The sequence below is a fragment of the Pezoporus occidentalis genome, unplaced genomic scaffold, assembly GCF_034315485.1.
Source record: "Pezoporus occidentalis ecotype Australia unplaced genomic scaffold, CSIRO_AGI_Poc_V1 ctg72, whole genome shotgun sequence".
NCBI classification, from domain to species: Eukaryota; Metazoa; Chordata; class Aves; order Psittaciformes; family Psittacidae; genus Pezoporus; species Pezoporus occidentalis.
The window spans coordinates 1027745-1049026 of record NW_026916072.1 but is presented as its reverse complement, the minus strand read 5'-3'; the positions used below and the strand labels follow the sequence as shown (position 1 = coordinate 1049026).

The 21282-nt window shown below is 50.5% G+C and overlaps 1 protein-coding gene across 1 annotated transcript in view; it reads left to right on the top strand.

The window, feature by feature from the left end:
* The window catches only part of IGDCC3 (immunoglobulin superfamily DCC subclass member 3), a 101526-nt gene extending 80591 nt beyond the window's left edge, over positions 1 to 20935 (top strand). Inside the window, exons 8-14 of the mRNA XM_062642567.1 lie at positions 7002 to 7249; positions 7598 to 7762; positions 12525 to 12713; positions 13290 to 13394; positions 14358 to 14496; positions 14958 to 15165; positions 15253 to 20935. Of these exons, the coding sequence (XP_062498551.1) occupies positions 7002 to 7249; positions 7598 to 7762; positions 12525 to 12713; positions 13290 to 13394; positions 14358 to 14496; positions 14958 to 15165; positions 15253 to 15393 (1195 nt within the window). The 3' untranslated portion in view covers positions 15394 to 20935. The remainder of the gene's footprint in view (positions 1 to 7001; positions 7250 to 7597; positions 7763 to 12524; positions 12714 to 13289; positions 13395 to 14357; positions 14497 to 14957; positions 15166 to 15252) is intronic.
* The last annotated feature ends 347 nt before the right edge of the window (positions 20936 to 21282 follow it).

The window sequence follows — 21282 nt, the reverse complement described above, 5'->3', positions numbered from 1 at the left end:
AATGCCCCCATTGGGATTTTTAGGGAAAAAAGTGTAAATCATCCCAAATCATAGCATGTGCTGAATGGCTGCAGAACGTATCCTTATGAGCAACTTTGTTCTTGTAAACGAACACAGCTAGAATTGAGGTCCAGACCTGCAGAACATGCTGCATTCAAGATGCTGCTCTGCTCCTGCAAGCTTGAGGCATCGCTCCTGTGGGCGGTAGTGTGCCTGCACACACGCACAGCCGATGGGATGATCTGTCCATCAGAATGTTGCTTCGCAAAGTTGTGAAGGGCCCTGTGGCATCTTCATCACCCCGCTCCATCTCTCGTATGCAAACCCGAGGAGAGCAAACCCCCAAGGTCAGAAGCCCGTGATCAGTGAGATGGGACGGCAGCTTCAGGGCTGGGTTCACTGCAGATTGGATGTGGCTGCTGGTACAACATCAGGCAGTCACTTGCTAAGCAGCTTCCAGCCTCTCAGCACAGTGAAATGAGCCTCACAGGCTGTGTCTGATAAACACCTCTTCCCTCGCCGTCCCTCAGGTATGAATTCTCATCACCTGACGTGTTGCTGTGTTTCTGGGCACATTAGCATGAAAGATCAGCCTTGTGCTCTGCCCTCTCCGGAGGTGGTTGTTATGTTTGGAAAATGCCAGCTGTGTGGGAACAAAATACCCAATCGATGATTAGCAAAAATCAAAAGCAGTTCTGGGATAGCGGATAATTGTTAATGAAAAATGCATGAAGGCTCCAGCGTAGGGAATTGTGGGCTTTTCCATTAAAAGCTGTGAATAAAAATCACTGAAGGAGCTGACGCTGGGGCTGCCTTGTTATGCAGTCCCTGGGTTGGGGATGGAGCTGATTGCTGTCAGGGTGATGCTGCACTGAGCCGTGCTCTCGGATGGAGAAGCCGATGGGGCCTTTTTGACTCTAGTGGAACCATCCCCGTGTCCAGCAGCCATAGGGTTTGTCCCTCTCTGTTGGTCAGAGATACCGTTTTGCTTGTAGTCCTGGGGTGATTTGTGCCAATCATGATCCAAATGCCCAAGAGGTGTAATGGGCATTTCCAGCAAAATTCCCACCCGGCGTCACCAGCCCATCCCAAAAGCAGGGGTGTATCACTACAGGAGGAAGGGGAAGGGGATTTTTTTTGTGTAAAATCATGCTTTCTGGGTTACTGCTCCAAAATGTACAAGGAAGCATGAAATATTAGCTGCATTACTGCTCTGAAAGGCTTATTGCTTTTCTTCCTTTGACCCAACTGGGTTCAGGGGGGTAATTTTCAGCCTAGAAGTATATCACGCTATGGGGTTGATATTGCCGTAATAGCAAGGAACAAAGGCCAACATCTTCAGAGAAGGCAGGCTCTAAATATTGATTTTCCAAGGAGATTTTATTTACAAAATGGTAATTAAGGGACTTCATTTATTCCAGTGGAAAAAGGCTTCGTTAGGACCTGGGCTCAGGTGGCATTTGCTCTTCTCTGTGACCTTCCCTTGTGAAGTGTCTCCTTTGGAAGTTCTTCCTTGCTTGAGCTCGTTTTAGTGCTGTGGGAAAGACTCGCTTGCAGGGCCACACAGCCCTTTTGGTACCAAAAGCAGGGAAACCAGAGCCTGTCATTCACAAGGTGGCTTTTTGCTCTAAACCCCATGTTTTAGTTGGGTATGGAGAGATGCAAATGGGTTTGGACATCCCTTCATGGTGCACACCCCCACACACTCATGAATTTGCAGGGATTTGGACACCTTAAGGCAGGACAAGCAAGCCTGCAGGTTATTCATGCAGTGAGTTTGAAGACCGTTGGTGATTATGGGAAGGGTACCGTGTAGCAAATCACATTTCAGTTCCCAGAAGCATGACAAATAAGTGTGGGGAAGACCGGGATGTGAAGCAGCTGCTCCTGATTTAAGAGTAATTGATGGGTTTCACTTTGTTTGGAAGACACGTGGAAATGGCCTTGCAAGGAGGGTCTCTGCATGAGCACCCAAAGCCCCGCCAAACAGCAGGGCATCAGCATGATCCCAGCTTCCTGGCACTGAGCAGGGATCCCGCGCTGGGATCACGCAGCCGTATCCCACACAAGGGATCTGCAGCAGCCCTGGAGCAGCCGATGGTAACGGGCATCAGTCTCTCCTCATGAGGCTGTGGTTGTTTTGCTGCCAAGGTGCCTGTGTGATTTTTCCCTGTGTGCTGCTCCACTGAGCTGCTCTTGTAGTGTACCACCAGTGTTCGGTGTGCAGTTGGATGGTGGAGCTGAGCCAGCTCCTCCTTGTCCTCAGCACAGTGCCTGAGCAGTGGTGAGTTCCTGTGGGGAACACAGCACACATGTCATGTCAAGACAGTGCAAACCCAGGTGTCGTGAAGCCAGCAAAGAAGGGTCAGTGTTTCAGGAGGAGATGGTGCTACTGCTATGCCTCCTGTAGCAGAAGTGATGCCGTTTACATCATCCCATTTATAGAAGACACGCTGTGCAGCAAAATCCCCATCCTGCTGGACTCTGTCCCCTCCCAGGGATGTGGGTAGTAGCAGCATCTCTAATCAGCTTTGCAGGCTGAGAGTCTGCTTACCCTTGCATCCCTATGGCCCCACTGGGACCAGTAGCATCCCCTCAGAAACTGTGCTTTGGTGAGTCTGTAACTGTAGAATCAGGCTGGGTCCAGGCAGTTCATTCGGCAGAGTGTGATACAACATAACCCATAAGAAATGGAGGCAGAGCAGGGCACGGGGATGGGGCACCTGAGTGTGGTGCTGGTGGTTTTCTGTAGCTGCTGGCACCGAGGATGCTCTCCCTGCTAGCCACAGCCTGCTCTCTGCATTCATTTCATCACACTCCCCCTTTTGTGCGCCCTTGCACACGCATGCTGATATCCTCCCAGATGGGCCCCTCTTCTTTGTGCTGCTGAATCGATGAAGAGGCTTCCTTCAGTTCTCAGACTTTTCCAGAGGAGCCTTTGGAAAGCCGATCTCCGGTCACCGGCCTGGACCCCTGACCCGAGCCCGATCAGTCATCCTGCCTGCCTGTGTACTGGGAAGACAGCTTGGGAATACCACGGCTTTCGAGCACCGGAGGCCTCTCATCTGAGCCCAGCCGGGTGTGAATCTGCAGCGGCTCCTCTCCCCACTGCCATCAATGCCTGTCAGGGCATTGTGCGGCGATGTGATGGAGCCCTCGGCTCACGGCGCGGCTTTGGTGACCAGCAGAAACCCTTCTGGCATCTCGCCTCGCCTGACGTGCTCATGGCGCTGCCAGTCTGGCACTCGGGGAAAGTTTTCCAGCAGCAGATGTCCCAGAGTGACAGATTTTTTTCCCCTGTTGATGGGAAGAAATGAAAGGACACTGCATATTTCAGATGGTTGATGCGCAGAGACGCCCCGCGCCTCCTCGCACAGCAACTGCGTTTTCCTTTTGTTGGAGCTTCCTTACAGAAAGGAAGACAAAAAGCAGCAAAACCTGGGAAAGCTGCTGGGCCAAACGCTGGCCTTGCTGTGCTGCGTCCCGGGGGTGATGCAGTGGGTGAAGGCAGGAAGGATTTGGCAGTGGTTAGGATGGAAATGGATGCACAGCAGAGGTATCAGCTGGGATGATGCTGGGTTCCTGTAACTCACTGCCAGCTCCTGCCCTCCTCATCGCAGCCACCAGCATGCTTCAGAGTTCATGTGGGGCTTGCAGGGAGCTCAGCAGCCTCCTTTAGGGGTCTGCCCATGGGTGTTAGAGGCACTGACAGAGACAAGAGAGAGAAAACCCTTACTCTCATTCCTCTGGGGCTTAGGTGCTGGGCATTCTGCTCACCAACTTCTCCACACTTGGTTTTTCTGACTCATCCAGGCATAGCCAAAATGCATTGCCCCCATTGCCTGCGCATCATTCCAAGTAACATGGGCCCCAGGTGGTGGGTGGCTGAGGCTCTTCTTGCACAGTACAGCCAAACACAGCCGTGTAAATCTCCATGAAAATCAACTTCTCAAAGCCCAAGGCAAGTTCCCAGCTTCCTGCCACGGCCTCTTTGTGGGGATGTGTTTTACTTCTTAACTATCTCCTGACTCACTGTCCATGACAGTGTTATCGGTCACCCTGGGACCTCTGCAGGGGGGCAGTTGAGATGGCTGAGGTTCTGCCCAGCTCTAGCTCCCAGTGGCTGAGTGCTGTCCTGCTCCAGGACTGCTGGCATCCAACACATCATCTGTGTTCCATGAGAGGAGCTTTGCTCACCCCACAATCCTGCCAGGACTCCCCTTTGACCCCAGCATCATGCTGTTGCCATCAGACTCCTTGCACTGCTTTCCAGCCAGGCTCCCCTCTTCCCTTCTCCCCATATTTTCCTCTCTCTTTGTAAAGCATATAAATACGCTTGGAAGCAGTGGAGCCTCAATACTCCTTGTTGTTCCTGAGCTGCTTTGTGCTTGGAAAGCTGCTCTTGACTTGTGTGCCAGCCCGGCCCGGCTGCTCAGGGTGCCCAGATGCACAGCGGCCACGTGGAAATAATCCCTGCATTGACGGGGCAGACGGAAGCGCTGCTGCTCCTTCCACACATCTGCTTTGTGCAGAGCTGCAAGTGCAGCTTTGGGATGGCGTAATCCTGCCTCCTGCCATCTGTCCTCGCAGGAATCAGCCCTTGTTGACACAGCTGAGCCACACATCGGGTCCTTCCTCCCTGCGCCCCCTCCCACCTCTACCTTTCTCCTTCCATTTAATCAGATACATTGAGCCCATGGCTATGAGGGGAGCTTAGGGCTGATTCTCTGAAATCTCCATATCAGCTGAAACCATCACATTTGATATTCCATTTACAATGTTTCCAAGGAAACAAAGGCACAGGACATAAATAGATGACTGTTAAACATTTGCTCACACACCATGGCCCCGATAATTCGCAAGACAGGAATATGAATGTTAAATCAACAGCAGTAATAAATTTTAATACAGGAAGACCAATATTTTGCTGCCATTAGAAGCAGCATTCGTTCTGACACACAGGCAGGCAGTGGCAGGTTATTTATCGTTTCCTTTTAACATGTACAAGTTTTCATTTACATAAAAGGCAGCTTTGATTATGACTCCTAAAAAGGCGTGAAGTGCCCCTCGCATCAGCAGGGGAGCTTGGGATTTACCCATGTGCAGTCAAGTCCCAGATCCTCCTGGAATTCACTGCAGGAGAAGAAAAGAGTTTCGTTCTCCCTATAAGCAAGCAGTGGATGTGGATTAGGTTAGGTTCAGGTCATTTCTCACAGCAAAAGTAGCAACCACAAAGCTCGTGCGAGCTTTGGCATCATAAGCCAACATGATGATGCTGAAGCTTGAAGGTGCCATGGTCTGCCAAGCATTCCTGCCAAGCCAGAAGCAAGCCACAGTTCAAATGAACTGGACAGGACTGGAAGTAGAAATAGGGATCAATCCAGAGTGGTGCACAAATGGGTGATGCTCTAAAGTGGAAGCAGAGGCATTGGCAAGCGCTGTGCTATGCATTGCTGTTGGGGTATCGCCTACAGCCTATCTCTAGGACTAGTCAATCCCCACCATTTGCAATAATGAATATAATTACACTGCTATTTATAGTGGTGTCAAAGCTGTCACTGGGTTTAGGTGGTCCCTACTGGACCTTTACTTCAGAAATTCTCCCCAGGGTGCCCTGTTTGTGGAACATCCTACCAGTATTTAAGGCATAATAAGCAGATTTTATCATAACCTGAGCTGCTGCCTCGGGGTTGGTAGAAACATCTCCAACATCAGAGGCTGCCTTTCCATAGCCAGCTCAGAGCTGGGCACAGTGTGGTGAGGCTCCCCGCCCCGTGTCTTGGAAGGGAGACACGCTGGGTGTTTATTTGTGTGTGCTTGTGTCTGCTGGATAGTCACAAACTGAATCACGTTGTTCCTGGCTTGGTTCCTGAGGAAGGGCACAAACCCTGGAGAGCAGGGCTTGTACTGGTGGGTCCCTGATTGTGAACAAACGTTCATACAAGCTGGTTTGCATGCTGCATGCCAAGATAGAGCTGATGGGTTGCACAGTTATTGCTGAGTCAATATTTGCTGGTGTTGTTTGAAAGGTATGGGGAAGCACAACACTTGGGATGGCCCTGAACTTGCTCCGGTTGTACACAACCATTGCTGGAGGGTCATGCAGTGCAGAAAGGGCCTGTGGTTCGTGGGGCCACATGTACAAGAACTCTGGTTGTCCCTGGGCCCATCAAGCCACTAAACCCCCCTTCTGGAGGTGGTGGAGAGATGGACACTGGGCTCAGGAATGCACTCGTTCAGGAAGCTGGTACATGGCTGGGTTTCCCCCCTCCTTCAGGGATGTTTTCCACCAGGGTAGCCAGTGCCTGTCTTTATCTTGGAGGCTGAAACCAGCATCTAAGCCTGATGTGGAGCCTCCAAGAGCAGGCTGGAAGAGCCATCCTGTTTGCTGCCCTGAGGTTTTGCAGACAAAACCTGTGACTTGCTTGTAAGCTTTGGCTCTTTGGCTTGTGGTGATGGTGTTGCTGGAAATGCAGGAGCAGGAGTTGCAGCTGTAACCCTGCTGGATAAATCAGCTAATCCCACTGTTACCCTAAGACTGCTCTAATGTGATATAATGCAATTAGAGCATCACCAGAGGGCTTTTTGGCTGCGTTTGATTGGACTTGGCTTAGCAACCGTGTGTGGTGCCTGGGTGGGCATCACTGGTGTGTACTGGAACCAAGCCAGTTAAAGCTGGTTTGGGTAAATGGATGCAGTTGCCACAGATTTATCTCTGCAGCGTGGCTGGGATCTTCCTGAATTTGGATCCTGCCATTCCCCATCCCACCCCGTGTCCCTTTCTGGCTGTACTTTAACCACAGCCTCTTGAAGTTGAGACAGTCTTTCCCATCATGGGATCTAGGGAATGATGCATCCACTCCCTGTGCTTTCTGTGGAAACAGGCGTGTGGGGTGCCCTGCTATCAGAGCCAGCGTGGGTGGCCATGGCGTGGCTGAAGGGGAGGGATGCCCGCTGCAGTGCACCCAGTGAGATGCTTTCCCTCTCGTGTCCCCACGCAGCACTCTCTCCATCTATGGGATCAACCAGGCGGATGAAGCCATCTACCAGTGCATCGCCGAGAACAGCGCCGGCTCCACGCAAGCCAGCGCTCGCCTCACGGTGCTGTGGGCAGATGGGCTGCCGGGGCCTCCGCAGAGCGTGAAGGCTGAGACCGTCTCTGCCACCACCATCCAGGTGTCCTGGACAGAACCTCTGCAGAACACCAAGGAGATCATCGGCTACGTGCTGCACATTCGGAAAGCCGCAGGTACAGTGCTCTACCCACTGCCCAGAGCGTCCTCTGGGTAAAGCAGACCTGCACTGCTGTAGACAGTGCTGCCACCGTGTTCTCCATCACCTGCCTGTTTCTGTAAGACATTGACAAGGCAGTAATGCTGCTGTACATACCAAAAGGCTGGGAAGGATGAGGCCACACAGTCAAATCTTGCTGCCCACTTAAGTCTCTGGTGAAGTGCATTGAAGTGTAAGCATAAAATTACATGGGCAGATACATAACCACCTTAGGGACCAAAACTGCTGCTTCCAACATCTGTTTAGCCTCTTTACCTCTTGCAAAGCCTAATGCTGCTCTGTCCTCTCTTTCTTTGCACTTCAGATCCTGTAGAGATGGAGTATCAAGAGGCTGTTAGCAAGAGCACCTTCCAGCAGCTAGTGACTGATTTAGAGCCCTCGACCAGCTATAGCTTTTATATAAAGGCTTACACCTCCCGGGGTGCCAGCAAAGCCTCAGAAGTCACAGTGGTGAGCACGCTGGGAGAAGGTAAGGAACGCTTTGCGCTTGGACCATCAGATGCTGAAAGTCGCTATGCATAGCAGCAGCAGCAGTCACCCCAGAGAGCTTTGGCACATAGCCTGTGGTGTGGCTGCTCCGTGTTCCTGCTCCTCCTCATACTCGGGGTATTGTGGAAAGCTCACTTGTATCGTTACACTGGGGTCGACTGATCGTGTTGCCTCTCACTGCTGATGTTGTAGCAGGGGGTGAGTGCAAGCCTGGCTGGTCTTGTGCACTGCAGCTGCTCTGGGCTTTTCCTCAACTGCTTGCTAAATGCAGATTTCCTGCTCAAGCAGCATCTCAGCATCCTCCAGCAGCTCCGGTACTCACAGCCCTTACTTGAAAAGTGCCACAGTTCTTTAAATTTGAGAGTTTTTCTGCTCTACCTGGGAGGGATCACACCAGAGGTGAGCTGTCCTGACCTACAAATCCTTGTCTTGGAGCTGCCTTCCATTGCAGTGGGAAGTTAGGGTGATCTCCAAGGCTTTTTCCTTGACTTGGCCTCCCAGACATGGCTTCCAGTTAGCTTCCCCTGCAAGAAAGTGGGTGCTCTGGTGCAGGACTCTTGCACACGGACACCAGACAGAAACCACAGTCCCGGTGTGATCTGTCAGCTGGCATTTTAGGAACATTTTCCTGGAGACTCATGTACCTCTCCAGCACCTCTGCATCCTGGTTTGTCTCACGTAAGGAAACTGATTCCTTAGGAGCATCGCGTCATTCTCGCAAACGCTCAGTAGTTATGAATTTGCAGCAGAGAGGGCCTTGGGTGTGAGGATGTTACTTTGGATCACATGAAAGAGTGTGTTAACATCTACGTGGGAGATGCAGTTCTCATTCCGTTGTCAGCCCTTGCAGATGTTTACTACATTTACTACTAGCATGTAAGGTACACCACCAATAAATCCTCGCCCTACTGGGTTGTTCCCTGCAAGTTTATTTTCCCTGGTTCTCCACAAGGAATCAGTCACCCTTGAAGTTTGTTTTTCCTGCCAATTTAGAGGCAGAAGGATGGACCAAGGCAAAACTTGAAACTCCTTGACCCGATGCTCTGAGTTCAGCTACTGGAGCTGCAAGGCAGCCATGCTTCAGAGAGCTTGGTGGTTCTGCAGAAGCATGGGTCAAGTGAGAGAGGACTTTTTGTCATTACTACCTTCAATAGGGATAGTTAGGTATCTGATAATGGGATCATAAACTTCCTGGCTTTCTGAAGTTTCAAGGCAGCACTGTCCTGCTCTGCTACCCTTGTCCTGTGTAACAAAGCTTCAGCAGTAATGGTCAGGATGGACAAGCTGGCTTGGTTAAGATCATTCAATGCCAGTTTGCATTTGCCTTGTAGGAAGATAAAAAGGGATTCAAAAGCCTGGTTCTGGCTTGATTTGTTCGCTTTCCTTCATTGGGTACCTGTTGTCTTCTGCTCAGAGAGGAGGGAGCAGGTCAAAGAGCCAGGATCCAGTGGCTTTTGTCGGACTTGCCTCTTCTTCACCCTTCACCTCCCTGAAGTGCACTGGAGAGCTGTGATTCCCCGGGGCTTGGGGAGCCCCTGGACCTGTCTAACAGCCTTGGAAAGGGATGGGATTTCCCTGACACGCCATGTCTCAGTGTTGCCATCCCATCTCTGAGATGTCCACGGAGATGTGCGTAAAGCCCTGAGCTGGCAGGATCTCCTGTGTCACCACGCTGCCGTGTCCTGCCTGGTGGGGAAAGTGCTTGTCAGAGTGGCCAGCAGAGACACTGCCAGCTGGGGGCTGGTCTGTTATACTGGTGTTGTCTGGAGCAGGAGTATGGTGAAGGCACTGAGGAGCAGGGCTGCTTTTGACTCGGGGAGGTCAGCTTTTCATGGCTAGGACTATGCTGAGAGTGCGCTTGGCTGAAGCCGCCAATGCTTTCTAGAAACACCATGCTGCTTCCTTTGTGCCAGTGATGCAAAGGAGAAGGGAAGGTGCTGTAGAGAAACTAGCTAGCTGAACCTTGTCCTCCATAAACCTCTCTCACTAGGAAGGTCCTTCCAGCTCCTCCCTATCGTTCTCCTTTATGCCATTTCTGCTGTGGTATTTTGAATCTCAAACCCTCTCTGCTTCATTAAGCAGCACACACTCCTTGCTCTTGTCTTTTAATGCTTTTTAGGGTTTTCTCCAGGACTTTTTGACATTTCTCTAGGGTGAAGACTGTTCCTTTAGTCATCTTCGGCTAAAGACGCCTTCAAGAAGAAAGTTGAAATGACCTGGGGAAAATTCCAAACAGCACGGAAGAGGAAAACGAGTATCCCAGCCCTTAGCATGAGGGAGATGCCTCTCTTATAGTAGATCCATATTATGTCTTATATATACTTCTGTGAAGCACCTCTACACTGCTGTGTGTGCGTATATTTATACACACACAGATATACTCCATCTGTATACACTTCTTTGTGTAATCACTTCATAAAGAGCACATGCATTCTGCGAGTGCATACATATAGTCAATATTATACATATATATAATCACAGTTTGAATAAATACTATATATTCCATACTTTGAAGGAGAGAGATTCTTGTGGTTTTTATGAAATGTAAGGCTCTGCAACCATAAAATAAAGCCAACTCTTCACAAATCGGGATGGCCCACATCAGTGTTTCTTTGTCCACGGGATAATGTGATTTCCCTTTCTGTGGCATTTTCACCTGTGCTTTGGAAAAGGATGTTTGAAGCAAGGGTCCAGCTTCTCAGAGGGGGATCCAGACAATTCCTAATTCTGCCCTACAAGGAATCGGGAGAATTAGAAGAAAAGAGTATTTAATTGCATTGCAAAACTATGTAGTATTGGGAAGAATAGAACATTCTGGTATGAATAGAATTTACTGGTTTGCACCCAGGAATTTCAAAGTACAGCCTCCCACCAATGAAATGCACATCAGAATGAATCCTAGCAAGAAAGAAGTGGGTTTTTTCCCCCATTTTTTTTTCCCATTGGCAGCACTCAGGCAATGGGATCTCATTAACCTGATCCAGGACACCTGCTCTTGAGTCTTTCCTCCTGAATCCATATGAAGATGCTCACCACTCAACAGGGGCTTGGTCCTCTCGCCATGCTTGTTTGGAGGACATCAGGCAATGCCCCTGCAACCTCAAGGAGAGCATCGCTTTGGGAAGAGACAGAGCTGCCCACATCCTCCTGCTCACCAGGAGTGATGTCTTTCCATCCCCTAACTGTGGGAGAGCTTGAGCTCTCAGTGCCTGGGAAAAGCCAAACCCTTGTGCTGTCTGGTTTTGCTTTTACTGTTACATTGAGGAAATGCCCTTTTTAGCTCTCATCAGTCTTAGACTGACACGGTCACATTTCATCTGCTCTTCACCACGGCTCACAAAGCGGCTGTGCTGAACTCTCTGCCAAAGGCCAGGTTTGCACTATTCCTCCTTTGGGAAAAAACAAGCCAAAACCCAGCATCAATCTGACACAAGCCCAGCAATCCTTATATTTGGAAACTTATGAGCTTGCAATCAGGTGGGATTGGAAAAATAGCTCTACCTCGAAGCCTGGAGGCTGCTGGAGGAGCAGGGCTGTTCTGCTGGATGATTTTGCTGCAGGGTGTAGCTGAGCTCGCTGTCTGGTACAGCAGTGCCCAAAATCCCTTCTCCTTCCTGGTGCCAGAGCCCTGGGCAGGGCAGAGCCTGCAGCGCCTGGTGCTTTGCACCTTCTGGATGGTGCCAGAGGCCGATGGGAGCATTTGGTGTGGGTGTTTTGTGGAAATGTCCTGCTGAGACCCATCTCTGCCTTGGTGTGATCCGTGTGTGAGACAGGGAGGGAGAGGGGAAGGGAGAGGTTTGAGGGGAGCGTGGTCCTGTGTGTCCCAGTGCCGCACAGGGCTCCAGGGCAGGGTTTGGTGCAGAACCAGCTTTGGAAAACTCAGAGATCTGCATCACAAGAAAATTGGCTTTGGTTTGCAAATCTTGGGCTCTCAGCCCAGTCTGACGGGGCAGGATGGGGGCCTGGGCAGAGAATGGCCCTGACCCCCTGTTGCGACACCCCCCTTAGAACAAGGGCAGGGTTTTGGGGCACTGACTGGAGCAAAAGGCATCCTGGTGGACTCAGGCCTCGGTGACACCGGGCAGCAGCAGGGACATCTTCCCAGCTAAACCCCCGTGCGCCCCTAAGGCCAGGTAAGTGCCTGCCTTCCAAAAGGAACCAGCCACAGCTGTGCAGGGATCTCAGGCTGCAAAGCTATTTAGGGCTGTTCATGACCATCCCCTGGCTCTCTCCTGACTCCCCAGCACAGAATCACAAACCTTCCTAAAGCTGACAGGAGAGCGAGCTCCCGTGCACCATGCAAGCCAGTGCAGGTACCTAGCACGCCCATAAGATGGATGTCTCCAGCTCCATCCCCTCTGGTTCCTTCCTCCCTGGGGGATTAATCACTCTGAAAGGTCCTCACTAGCCTGAGGGCCAGGGCAGAAAAGTGGAATTTGGGAATGCATTGCCAAAGTCCTGCATTCCTGCCCTGACCCGACAGGGCTGAGCATCAGATTGCAACCAGAGTGTAAAAGTAGCCTCTCTGCTTGCTGAACCGAGCAGAGGAAACCCTTGGCAACTCATACAGCTCCCTGAAGAGATTCAAAGCTGTTAAACCAGGACCTGCTCTGATCTGATGTTTCCCAGTCTCACCTAGCACATTCCTTGGTGCAGTGGCCGCGGGGAAAGGCTGCTGGGGGCTTTCTCAGCATGCAGGTGATGAAAGCCCATGCAACCCACTGTCTTTCTCTCTCTTTCAGTCCCAGCCATGCCGTCCCTCTTTATTAAAGTCATTAACAGCACTGCTGTCCAGGCGACGTGGGAGCCCTCCATCAAACTGGGCCAGCATGAAGGCTTCAAGCTGTATTACCGCAAGGTCCACCTCTCCCAGTACACAGGTCCAGTGCTACTGCCCAGCAACGTAACAGCATACAACATTACCCACCTGGGTGAGTACGGTGACAGCTTGGTCCGTGTCCCCTCCTGACCCGGGGGTTGGCAGGAGAGAGCTCAGATGTGTTGTGCTGCCACTAAATGAGAGATGCTGCAGCTCTCCCCCAGGGTTTTGGGGTGCTTTCCCAATAACAGGGGTGTTTGCAGCACCTGAGAATCCCAGACCGGTTTGGGTTGGAAGGGACCTTAAAACTCATCCAGCCCCAACCCCTGCTATGGGCAGGGACACCTTCCCCTAGAGCAGCTTGCTCCAAGCCCCTGTGTCCAACCTGCCCTTGAACACTGCCAGGGATGGGGCAGCCACAGCTTCTCTGGGCACCCTGTGCCAGCGCCTCAGCACCCTCATAATGAAGACTTTCGGTCTCCCCTCTGCCAGTGTAAAGCCGTTTCCTCTTGACATGTCACTACATGCCCTTGTAAAAAGTCCCTCCCCAGACTTTTTGTAGGACCCTGTAGGTATTTGATAGGATTCCTAAAGAAGCATCCTAGAGATATTCCTGGAGAAGCATCACATGGGGAGATACCACTAATGATTACACCTGAAATGCTCTTCTTGTGTCTCCTTCGAACAGATGCCTCGGTGGTGTATGAAGTCAAGCTCCTTGCCTATAACCAGCACGGAGATGGAAATTCAACTGTCCGCTTCGTGTCCTTGAGGGAAACTGTGGAGAGGACAGGTGAGATGGGACATCTTGGCCACTCCTTTGTTTTCAACATCACAAATAAGCAAAATGCTGCTGGGCTGGGACTGCCTGGTGCCGATTGAGGTGGCTTTTGTGCCCCATGGTTTGCCCCATCCCTGTTGGTCCAACCTCATGACTTTTTTGCTAAGGGGGAGAAGACCAAATGAACCTGTAACTGCCAGTTTTGTCCCCTAAGCTCGAGCTAGAGGTGAGGCCATGAACATGAGCACACCTCCATGCATGTGCTAAGAGCCCACTCTCGGGTAAGATGTGGGGCGCAGGGCATCTCTTGGAGCTGTCCTGGAGATTTTGACCTTCACTGGCACCAGGAAGGGAGAACGGGCAGCTTTGGAAAGGAGAAGGGCTGTAGAGCATGAGCACTGCATTATGTGGCAGAAAAGGGGAAATCTCCAGAGGGAGCCTCTAACTGATCACACCTTTCATATTCATCTATGTGTAAAAAACATCCTGCTGCACTTGGAAGCCTTTTAAGCCTTCCAGTGGGAATATCTTCAAGAGGCAGTTATTACTCCTCTGTCTGTGCTGGAGCAAATACTAATCTTGTTGGGATCTGCCTACCCGGTGCTTTCCATCGGGTATCAGCCTGCTCTGGCGTGGTGGCAGCCTCTCACCTCCCACCCCGGACACAGGGTTTGCAGAGGTTAACATCAGAGTCTTTTTTGTTCATTAGTTGTATCTGATAACAGCAGCCTGGGTAATGGGCTGGCTCTCTATGGACCTTCCAGTCCTATGCCTGCTGTGACTGCCTTCCTGGGGTGTCAGGAGCAAGGGAGCTGCGTTGTGAGGCAGTGCCCTGCATGGGATACCCACCCTGCTCTCCTCCTCCCCCTACACTGCTCTCCGCACTGCCCAGGCTTTATGTGGGCTCCCCAAAAGCTGGAGGAGCAATAGGAAAACAGCAATGCTGATCCCCTTTCTCCCCCTTTCTTTTGGCAGTGCTGAATCCCCCGTGCGACTGCATGAAGGATGAGCAGAACAATAAAACCTCCACAACCGGCATCATCATCGGGATCCACATCGGTGTCACATGCATCATATTCTGCATCCTCTTCCTCATGTTTGGGTACAGAGGAAGGTAGGGGCTGCTCGTGTCACTGCTCACGAGGGGTGATGGGTTCCTTAATGCCTTGTGGGTATCCCCATGGGGGTCTCACACCCCTGATGCGATGATGGGCTGTTTCACATGCACAGTTTAGGATGCACATCCCAGCTCCCATGAATGCTGAGTGCTTCTCCTGCCTCCCTCCCAGGCACACAGATCCAGCAGGCTTCTCTGAACATACCAAATGAGCACAGTCCCCAGCTGAGGGATCTGGTGCTTCCCAGGAGTGTCACTGTTTCTGCTCTGGCAAGCCTTGACCCCCTCCCGTGAAGCAGAAGCACTTTAATGGCGAAGGGAATGTGACTTTATGGGAGGGATTTCAGGAGTGAAGGAGCACAGCACAGGGATAAAGCAGACTTGGGCCTTGGGGGAAGAAGGATGGGGAGGGAGAGGCACCACTTTGCTCCCCCTCAGGCTCCATCTCTACTTTTTAGGCTGCTGATGTGCAAAAACGTGCAGGAGCAGCTCTCGACACCACAGATCCCCAGGAGCCAGCGCAGCACCTCAGGCCTCGCCCTGAATGGGGCCGCTCGCAGGGACAGGGACGACCGGGACTTGAATGGAAAGCAGTCGGATATGAACGAGCTGGAGAGGTTATTCCCAGCATCCCCATCCCAGGAGCAGCAGGAGAAGGGGACAACGGTAAGTCCAGCGGGATCGGACGGCTGCGTGTCTAAGGGCATTGGTGACCTGCCACCCGTCACTGCATTGTCCCTTCTCTCTCTCCAGTCATCTCCAGCAGCCCCCCATGATGAAACCCAGATAACCACGCTCCCTCTGGATGAGTTCAGCATCATCGAGGAGCAGCCGGACCCCCAGGGCAATGCTGCTGCTCCAGCTCCCGACCATCGTCCTGCCCATGAAGGATAGAACTGCCAAGACTCAAACCCTCTCGTGGGAGTTACCAGAAACCAATGTGATGTCTTTACAACGAGTTGTCAATCTCAGGTCAATTGAAGATTTCTACGGTCTGATTGTTATTTTTTTGTTTTGCTTTATTTTTATATATATATATAAATATATATATACGTAGCCAGCCTTTTGGAAACTCTGTGAAGTTGATCTTTCTGACCTCTCGGTGTGTTCCTGCCGACGATGGCTTTACCGAGCACGGTCACGATGGGTTTTCCCTGCAGCTGCTAAGTAAAAGACTCCTTGGCAGAGTTTGGCAAAGTCTCCCATCTCTGACAGACCGGGGATACAATGGAGCCTCCTCTTGGCATCCCAGACTTTTTCCTGATCAGCAGCTTTAGGATTGCTTTTTGGATCTATTTTTTATTTCCAGAAGACTGGATTCGGAGAAATCCTTCTGACTTGACTCCAAACCTCGAGGCTCGGGAAGGCTGTCTCTCCATGGATTCGATGGGTTTGTACACTTTCTCTATTTCTCAGGATACTTTTTTTGCTGATGGACTCTAAATAATATGGAAAAAAAAAGAAAAAAAAAAAGAAAAAAAAAAAGAAGAGTGTGTGTGTGTCAAAGGATGCCTGCCTGAGGGCTACTGAAAGACTTGGACAGACAACCCGAGTGAACTCAGAACCTACCTCAACCGGAATGAATGTCTTCTGGGAAGCAGAGATACCTGCGTCTTCCTTCGTGTTCAGAAAACAAGTAGTGTAGCACTTGGTCAGTACAAGCTTGGTCCTACCTCAGCAGTCGCGCTCTGTACCTGCCGCCTCGGTGCTGTTCTTGTCGTTGTTCCCATGTAAAGCACTTCCAAACCTTTGAAAGCAATGTTCTACCTCAAGCGTGATAGAAACGTGTGTGTGTGTGTGTGTGTGTGTGTGTGTGTGTGCGCGTGCATCCTCTCCTCTCCCCCAATTCCTGCCTCTCCCACCCAGCCCCACACGAAGCAAGATGCTTCTCTAGTATTATGAGCTTTACTTTTAGGGCGTGTAGCGGGGCTCTGGTGTGATGTTGTGTGGTGGAGATTTGTACCATGGTTTTGTTACTTTAAAGATTGTTGGGGCCGTCACAGACAACGTGGCTCGATGCCCCCTGGCTCACCAGCACCGTTGCTTTGCAGGCCTCATTTGGGTGCTGGTGGTGGCTGCCTCGACCCATCCTGGGTGTATCTGGGATGGAGTGGGGCGTGCAGGGTGCTCAGATACCAATGCTGGGGCCAGGGCACCCTCTTGGCCCATGAGCATGCTGCTCTCCAAGGCTGATTCCCAGCAGGATGATTTATGGCATGTGCCAGCACAAGCAGCATAAGACACCCTTGGGAGCTGTGAACCTGGACGTCACTGTTTTGTCCCTTCAAGAGCATCTATGAGGAAACTGATACAGCTCTTCCAAAACCCCTTGAGATGGTACTGAGCTGCTCCCAGCTCCTCCAGTGTATTTCCAGCTAGCAGGAGATCATCCAGAGGATGAACAGAGCCAAAAATGGCTCATTTCCTTGGGAGGGCTGTGGCCAGGAGGCATTCTGGATGCTTGGAGCTGCCAACAGCCACCCCTTCCCCATGCCCAGGGTGGGCAGAGGAGCTCCCAACACCAAAGAGAGGGTTTGTGTGTGACCCCCACCACCTCCAGGGACCAGCCACAACCCTGCCATGGTGGTTTTGGGCTTGTCCTGGCATGGTGCAGCCTTGTGAGCCTGGTGTCATCCGTGGGACGTGATGGGAGCACGCACAGGGGACAGGGACCTAGGGTGGCTCTTTCCCCACTGCGTGGGTTGGTTAAAACCGGGTGAATGTGAAGGTTTGAGCTCTTTGCATAGGTGGTGGCAAATCAAATGTCACCCTATTTGCAAGGACAAGTGAAAGGAATCAGGAAAGAAAATGAGTTTAAGTTTAGAAGAACAGTAATAATTGTATTTTTTTAAATGGTACCCATGGGAGAGTCCCTTGTGCCAGAAACATCCCTCATCTCCTTCCCACTTGGCAATGGGATGCTACTGATAACTGTGTAAATAATACATTGTAGAGGACCATAAGGCAAACATCTCTTCCCCCGTGCTGTGTCCTGGTGCTGGGCTGGGTTAGCTGTGAGCAGGACTCTGTCCTTCCAGATCAAATCACCCAGCTTAGCCCAAGCAGATGTTAATGGCATTGACCTCAGGAGCAAGAAACTCTTGAGGCTTGGTGTTTGTAGCCCTCTGCCATCAAAATTGCTTCTCCTGTAGACATCATGCAGGTCAGAATAAATGTTGAAGGGTTAAATGTATACATTAAACCCCCAAATAGCCTCTCCCTACCCCACCAAAGAGGTGAAATGGACATTAGACCAATTCCAGCTCACCCCTACCGTGGGGAGATGCTCCTTTCCGCATGATGCTGGACCTGGAGATGTGGTGGGAAGAGACCACAGAGGGACAGCGCTGGTGGCACCGTGCGAGACCAATAGCACAGCCCATCCCATGGTGGGAACTGGAGGATGACGGGACTTGGAAAGGGCAGAAGGGAGGAGGAGATGCCAAACAGCTCGAGTTATCACCTCATATCAAAGAAAACCCAATCTCCTCCTGCCGTCCCGCTCCAGCCCAGCTTTTCTTTATGTTGTTTTACTTTGTGTGTGTATCGCCGACGTTCACGTTGAAGAAGTCCTGTTGCCAAAGTGAACACAGAATTTAGACTAGCTTTCAGCTCAGACTTCCTGGAGCTGTGAACATGCTATTAATTTAATATCATATTATTGTGATATTGTAATAGTAACAAGTATTTGTCACTACTTCCTTTTATTAAAGGGAAATGCTGTGCCATTTGACTAGTTGGAAGACAATAGTATGTCAAGAATAGAGCTTTTTCCTTTCGGTTTAATTATGCAGAAATGTGATGGCTTAAACCAGTGCAGATTATGTGTTGGTTTGAGACGGTGGAAGATGGATGTAAATCTTTAAAGACTATTTTTTAGATGTTTAGCTTTTCCTCTTTTTTGGGGTTTCTTTTCCGCTCGTCAGTCCGTACCATTGGGACCTAATGCTGATGGTTGTGGCAGGTCAGCCCCTGAAGGGATGAGGCTTGAAGTCTGGAGATCCAGCAGGAGGATGTGATCTTCCATGGGTTTTCCAAGCCTCCCAAGTCCACAAAACTGGGCAAAATCCCCTCAAAAATGGCGCGTTCTGGCTTTATGCTGTGATTACCTCTGGCTGCCACTTAGCTGGCAAGCAACACGTAACAGCACCTCTTGCCATTCATCAATGCCTGAGCCAGGCCGGAGGCAAAGCTGTGCCAACCAAAACCTTGGGAAAACACCACCTGGAATACGTCTGGCCTTTACCCTGTAAAACAAGAAGGGAAAGAGAACAAAGAGAGCTTCTGTTTGGTTTCAGCTTCAAGTCTGTCCTTGGTTCAGCCAAACTGCTGCCCTGTGTTTGGGGGAAACCACAGGATTGTTACTGTGTGCTTAAGACACAGTTGTACATGGGTGGATATGTTGTGCTTGGGTGGATATGTTGTACTTGGGTACACATGTACTTGAGTGGACATGTTGTACTTGGGTAAACAGCTGTACTTGGGTAGACACGTTGTTCTTGGATAGATGCAGAGCTGCAGGTCCCCGTGTGCTGCCGGGGGTTTGGATGTTATTTCATAGGTGTTAAAAACATCCTTCCCAGGTCTTCCATGAGCACGTCCCCGTTTTCATGGAATCAGAGGCTTCTTCAAAGGAGTCACCTTTGGGATCTGGCCGGGCTGTTGGTTGAACAGGAGCATTGCTGCTGTCCTGTGCCACTGGCCTCCTGAGCCTCGAGGCAAAGCTCTGCTGCATCCGTGGAGCAAAGGGCTTTGGGCATCATTTTGTGTACCAGGACAGAGGGCTGAACCAGCCAAGCTGTCACCTCAAACATTCAAGCAACAACTTGCCAGATTCCTTGTTTCTTTTTCCTTTTTATTTTCCCTTTTTCTTAATGGGAGGAATTGAGTTTTCTCTGGAGATAAAACCGCTGGGTAACAGGCAGATGTTGGATCAGTGCGAGCCACTGGCAACTGCCTGTGTTTGGGGTAGAAATCTCGTCCTCTACTATTTTTCCAAGCAAATAATTCCACTAAATCAACTTGCTGCCTTTTCTGGGCAGATCCAAACAAACCCTCTCACTTTCCTGGCTCATAGCAGAAAATTCCAGCTGAAATTACACCAAGGAACAAAGCATCCAAAAAGCTGTTTTCTTTATTATTTTATTTTGGTTTTGGTAACCCATAATGGGCACATCCTATTCTTGGAGCTCTCAAGTTTACCAGAGATGGCTGCTACCTCAGGGATAGTATCCACATTATCTTTAGTTGACCAGGGAATAGTTTGATGCTGTGACAGGGTATTTTCATGCCGTTGGATTCAGGTATTTATTTGTCTGCCGTTATCTCTCCTCTTCCTTGCTTTGTAAAGTGCTGATGTGTTGAAGTGCTGGACCAGTTTGGGAATCTGTACAGCTTCCACCCAAAATTATACCAAGGGACTGTACATTTTGAGTTGGCAATAGGAGTGTTGCTGCTTCTGGGGGGTGAAGGGAAGGTTTTTGCTGCCTGTGAGGCTGTACCTCCAGGATAACCATCCCATAGCATCCAAGGGGGGATCAGTGCAGTGCCTGAGCCCTTTCTGAGCTGACTGACAGCGCTGAAGTCTGGGAGGCTCGCTTAAAACAAAGGAAATGAAAAGCTTATGAAAACAAATGGCAGTGACACGGAGGGAACTACTGCATCTGTGCTAACAGTGTTTGGAAACCTATCCCTCCCCATGCTGCGCCAGTGGAGGGGGATTAAAGATCCCGTCTGGCAACGTGATGCCTGCTCATTTACTTCCCTTGCCCGCCAAATTAAAAGGGAAAGGAAAAGGAAGGTGTTAGTTTAAACCTATAATTTAAGGCTACAGGGCTGGGGCTTTGGGCAGGGAAGTGGTTCCATGTGAGCACCAGCTCCTGGTGCAGGGCCACTGCTCCAGAACCCTCCATAATGCTGGAAATCAGTGAAACGGCTCCAGGTTGCCTCCGGGAGCAGAGTCTGAGCCTCAGCATCGTGTAACAAGAAGGGATGAGGCTGGTGCAAAGCCCAACAAGTCAGGGAAAAGCCTGATTTCACGGGGCTTTGGATCAGGGTCTTACTTACAAAGCAAAGAGGGATTTTTACCTTGATCGTGTTCCCATCGTTTGAACTTGCAGTATCTTTACATCTGTAATAAAGTGATAATAAAGATGGTGCTAAGCCTTTGTCCCAGCCCTCTTCGGGAATCAGCAGTTAAGAGTACTATTAAAAACCCAAATTGCAAAGCACTTTTCTACTGTTTATTTTCTACCTTCCTTCCTTTGAACTGTCTCGATGTTGAAATCCCACTGATCCCATGATTGTTAGCTCTGTATAAAAGGAAAATAATAAAACAAAACCCTTTCTTTTTCTTGTTTTTCTTTTCGTAGTTTGCTCTGTTTAGGTTTTAGCCTGTGGCTACTTGTACAAGAGAAATAAAGCTAGAATAAAGGAGCTCGAGTGAGTCGGCCTGAGTGGTGCTTTCTTCGTGCCGCAGCACGTGCCCGTCACGCGGAGGGTTGGGAATCTGGTTCCTCTTAAAGAGCAGCTTCTAAATGCAGTTGTCAAGGGCTGAAGGGGGTTTATTTTGCTGCTTTGCTCACAAACCTCAGGCCAAGCCATCGGCAGAGGCAGGATAGAGCCCTCCAAGGTCCCGGTATGATGCCTCATGCTTGGAAGTGCAATCAGTTTCCAGTTAATCCTACTCTCACTCAGCTATTGCTGCTGTCAGCTCTTCCCACTGCTGCCAGTGGAGCACCACTTTACCTGCTGGCTCTTTGCAGAAGCCCCAGTTTAAAGCCC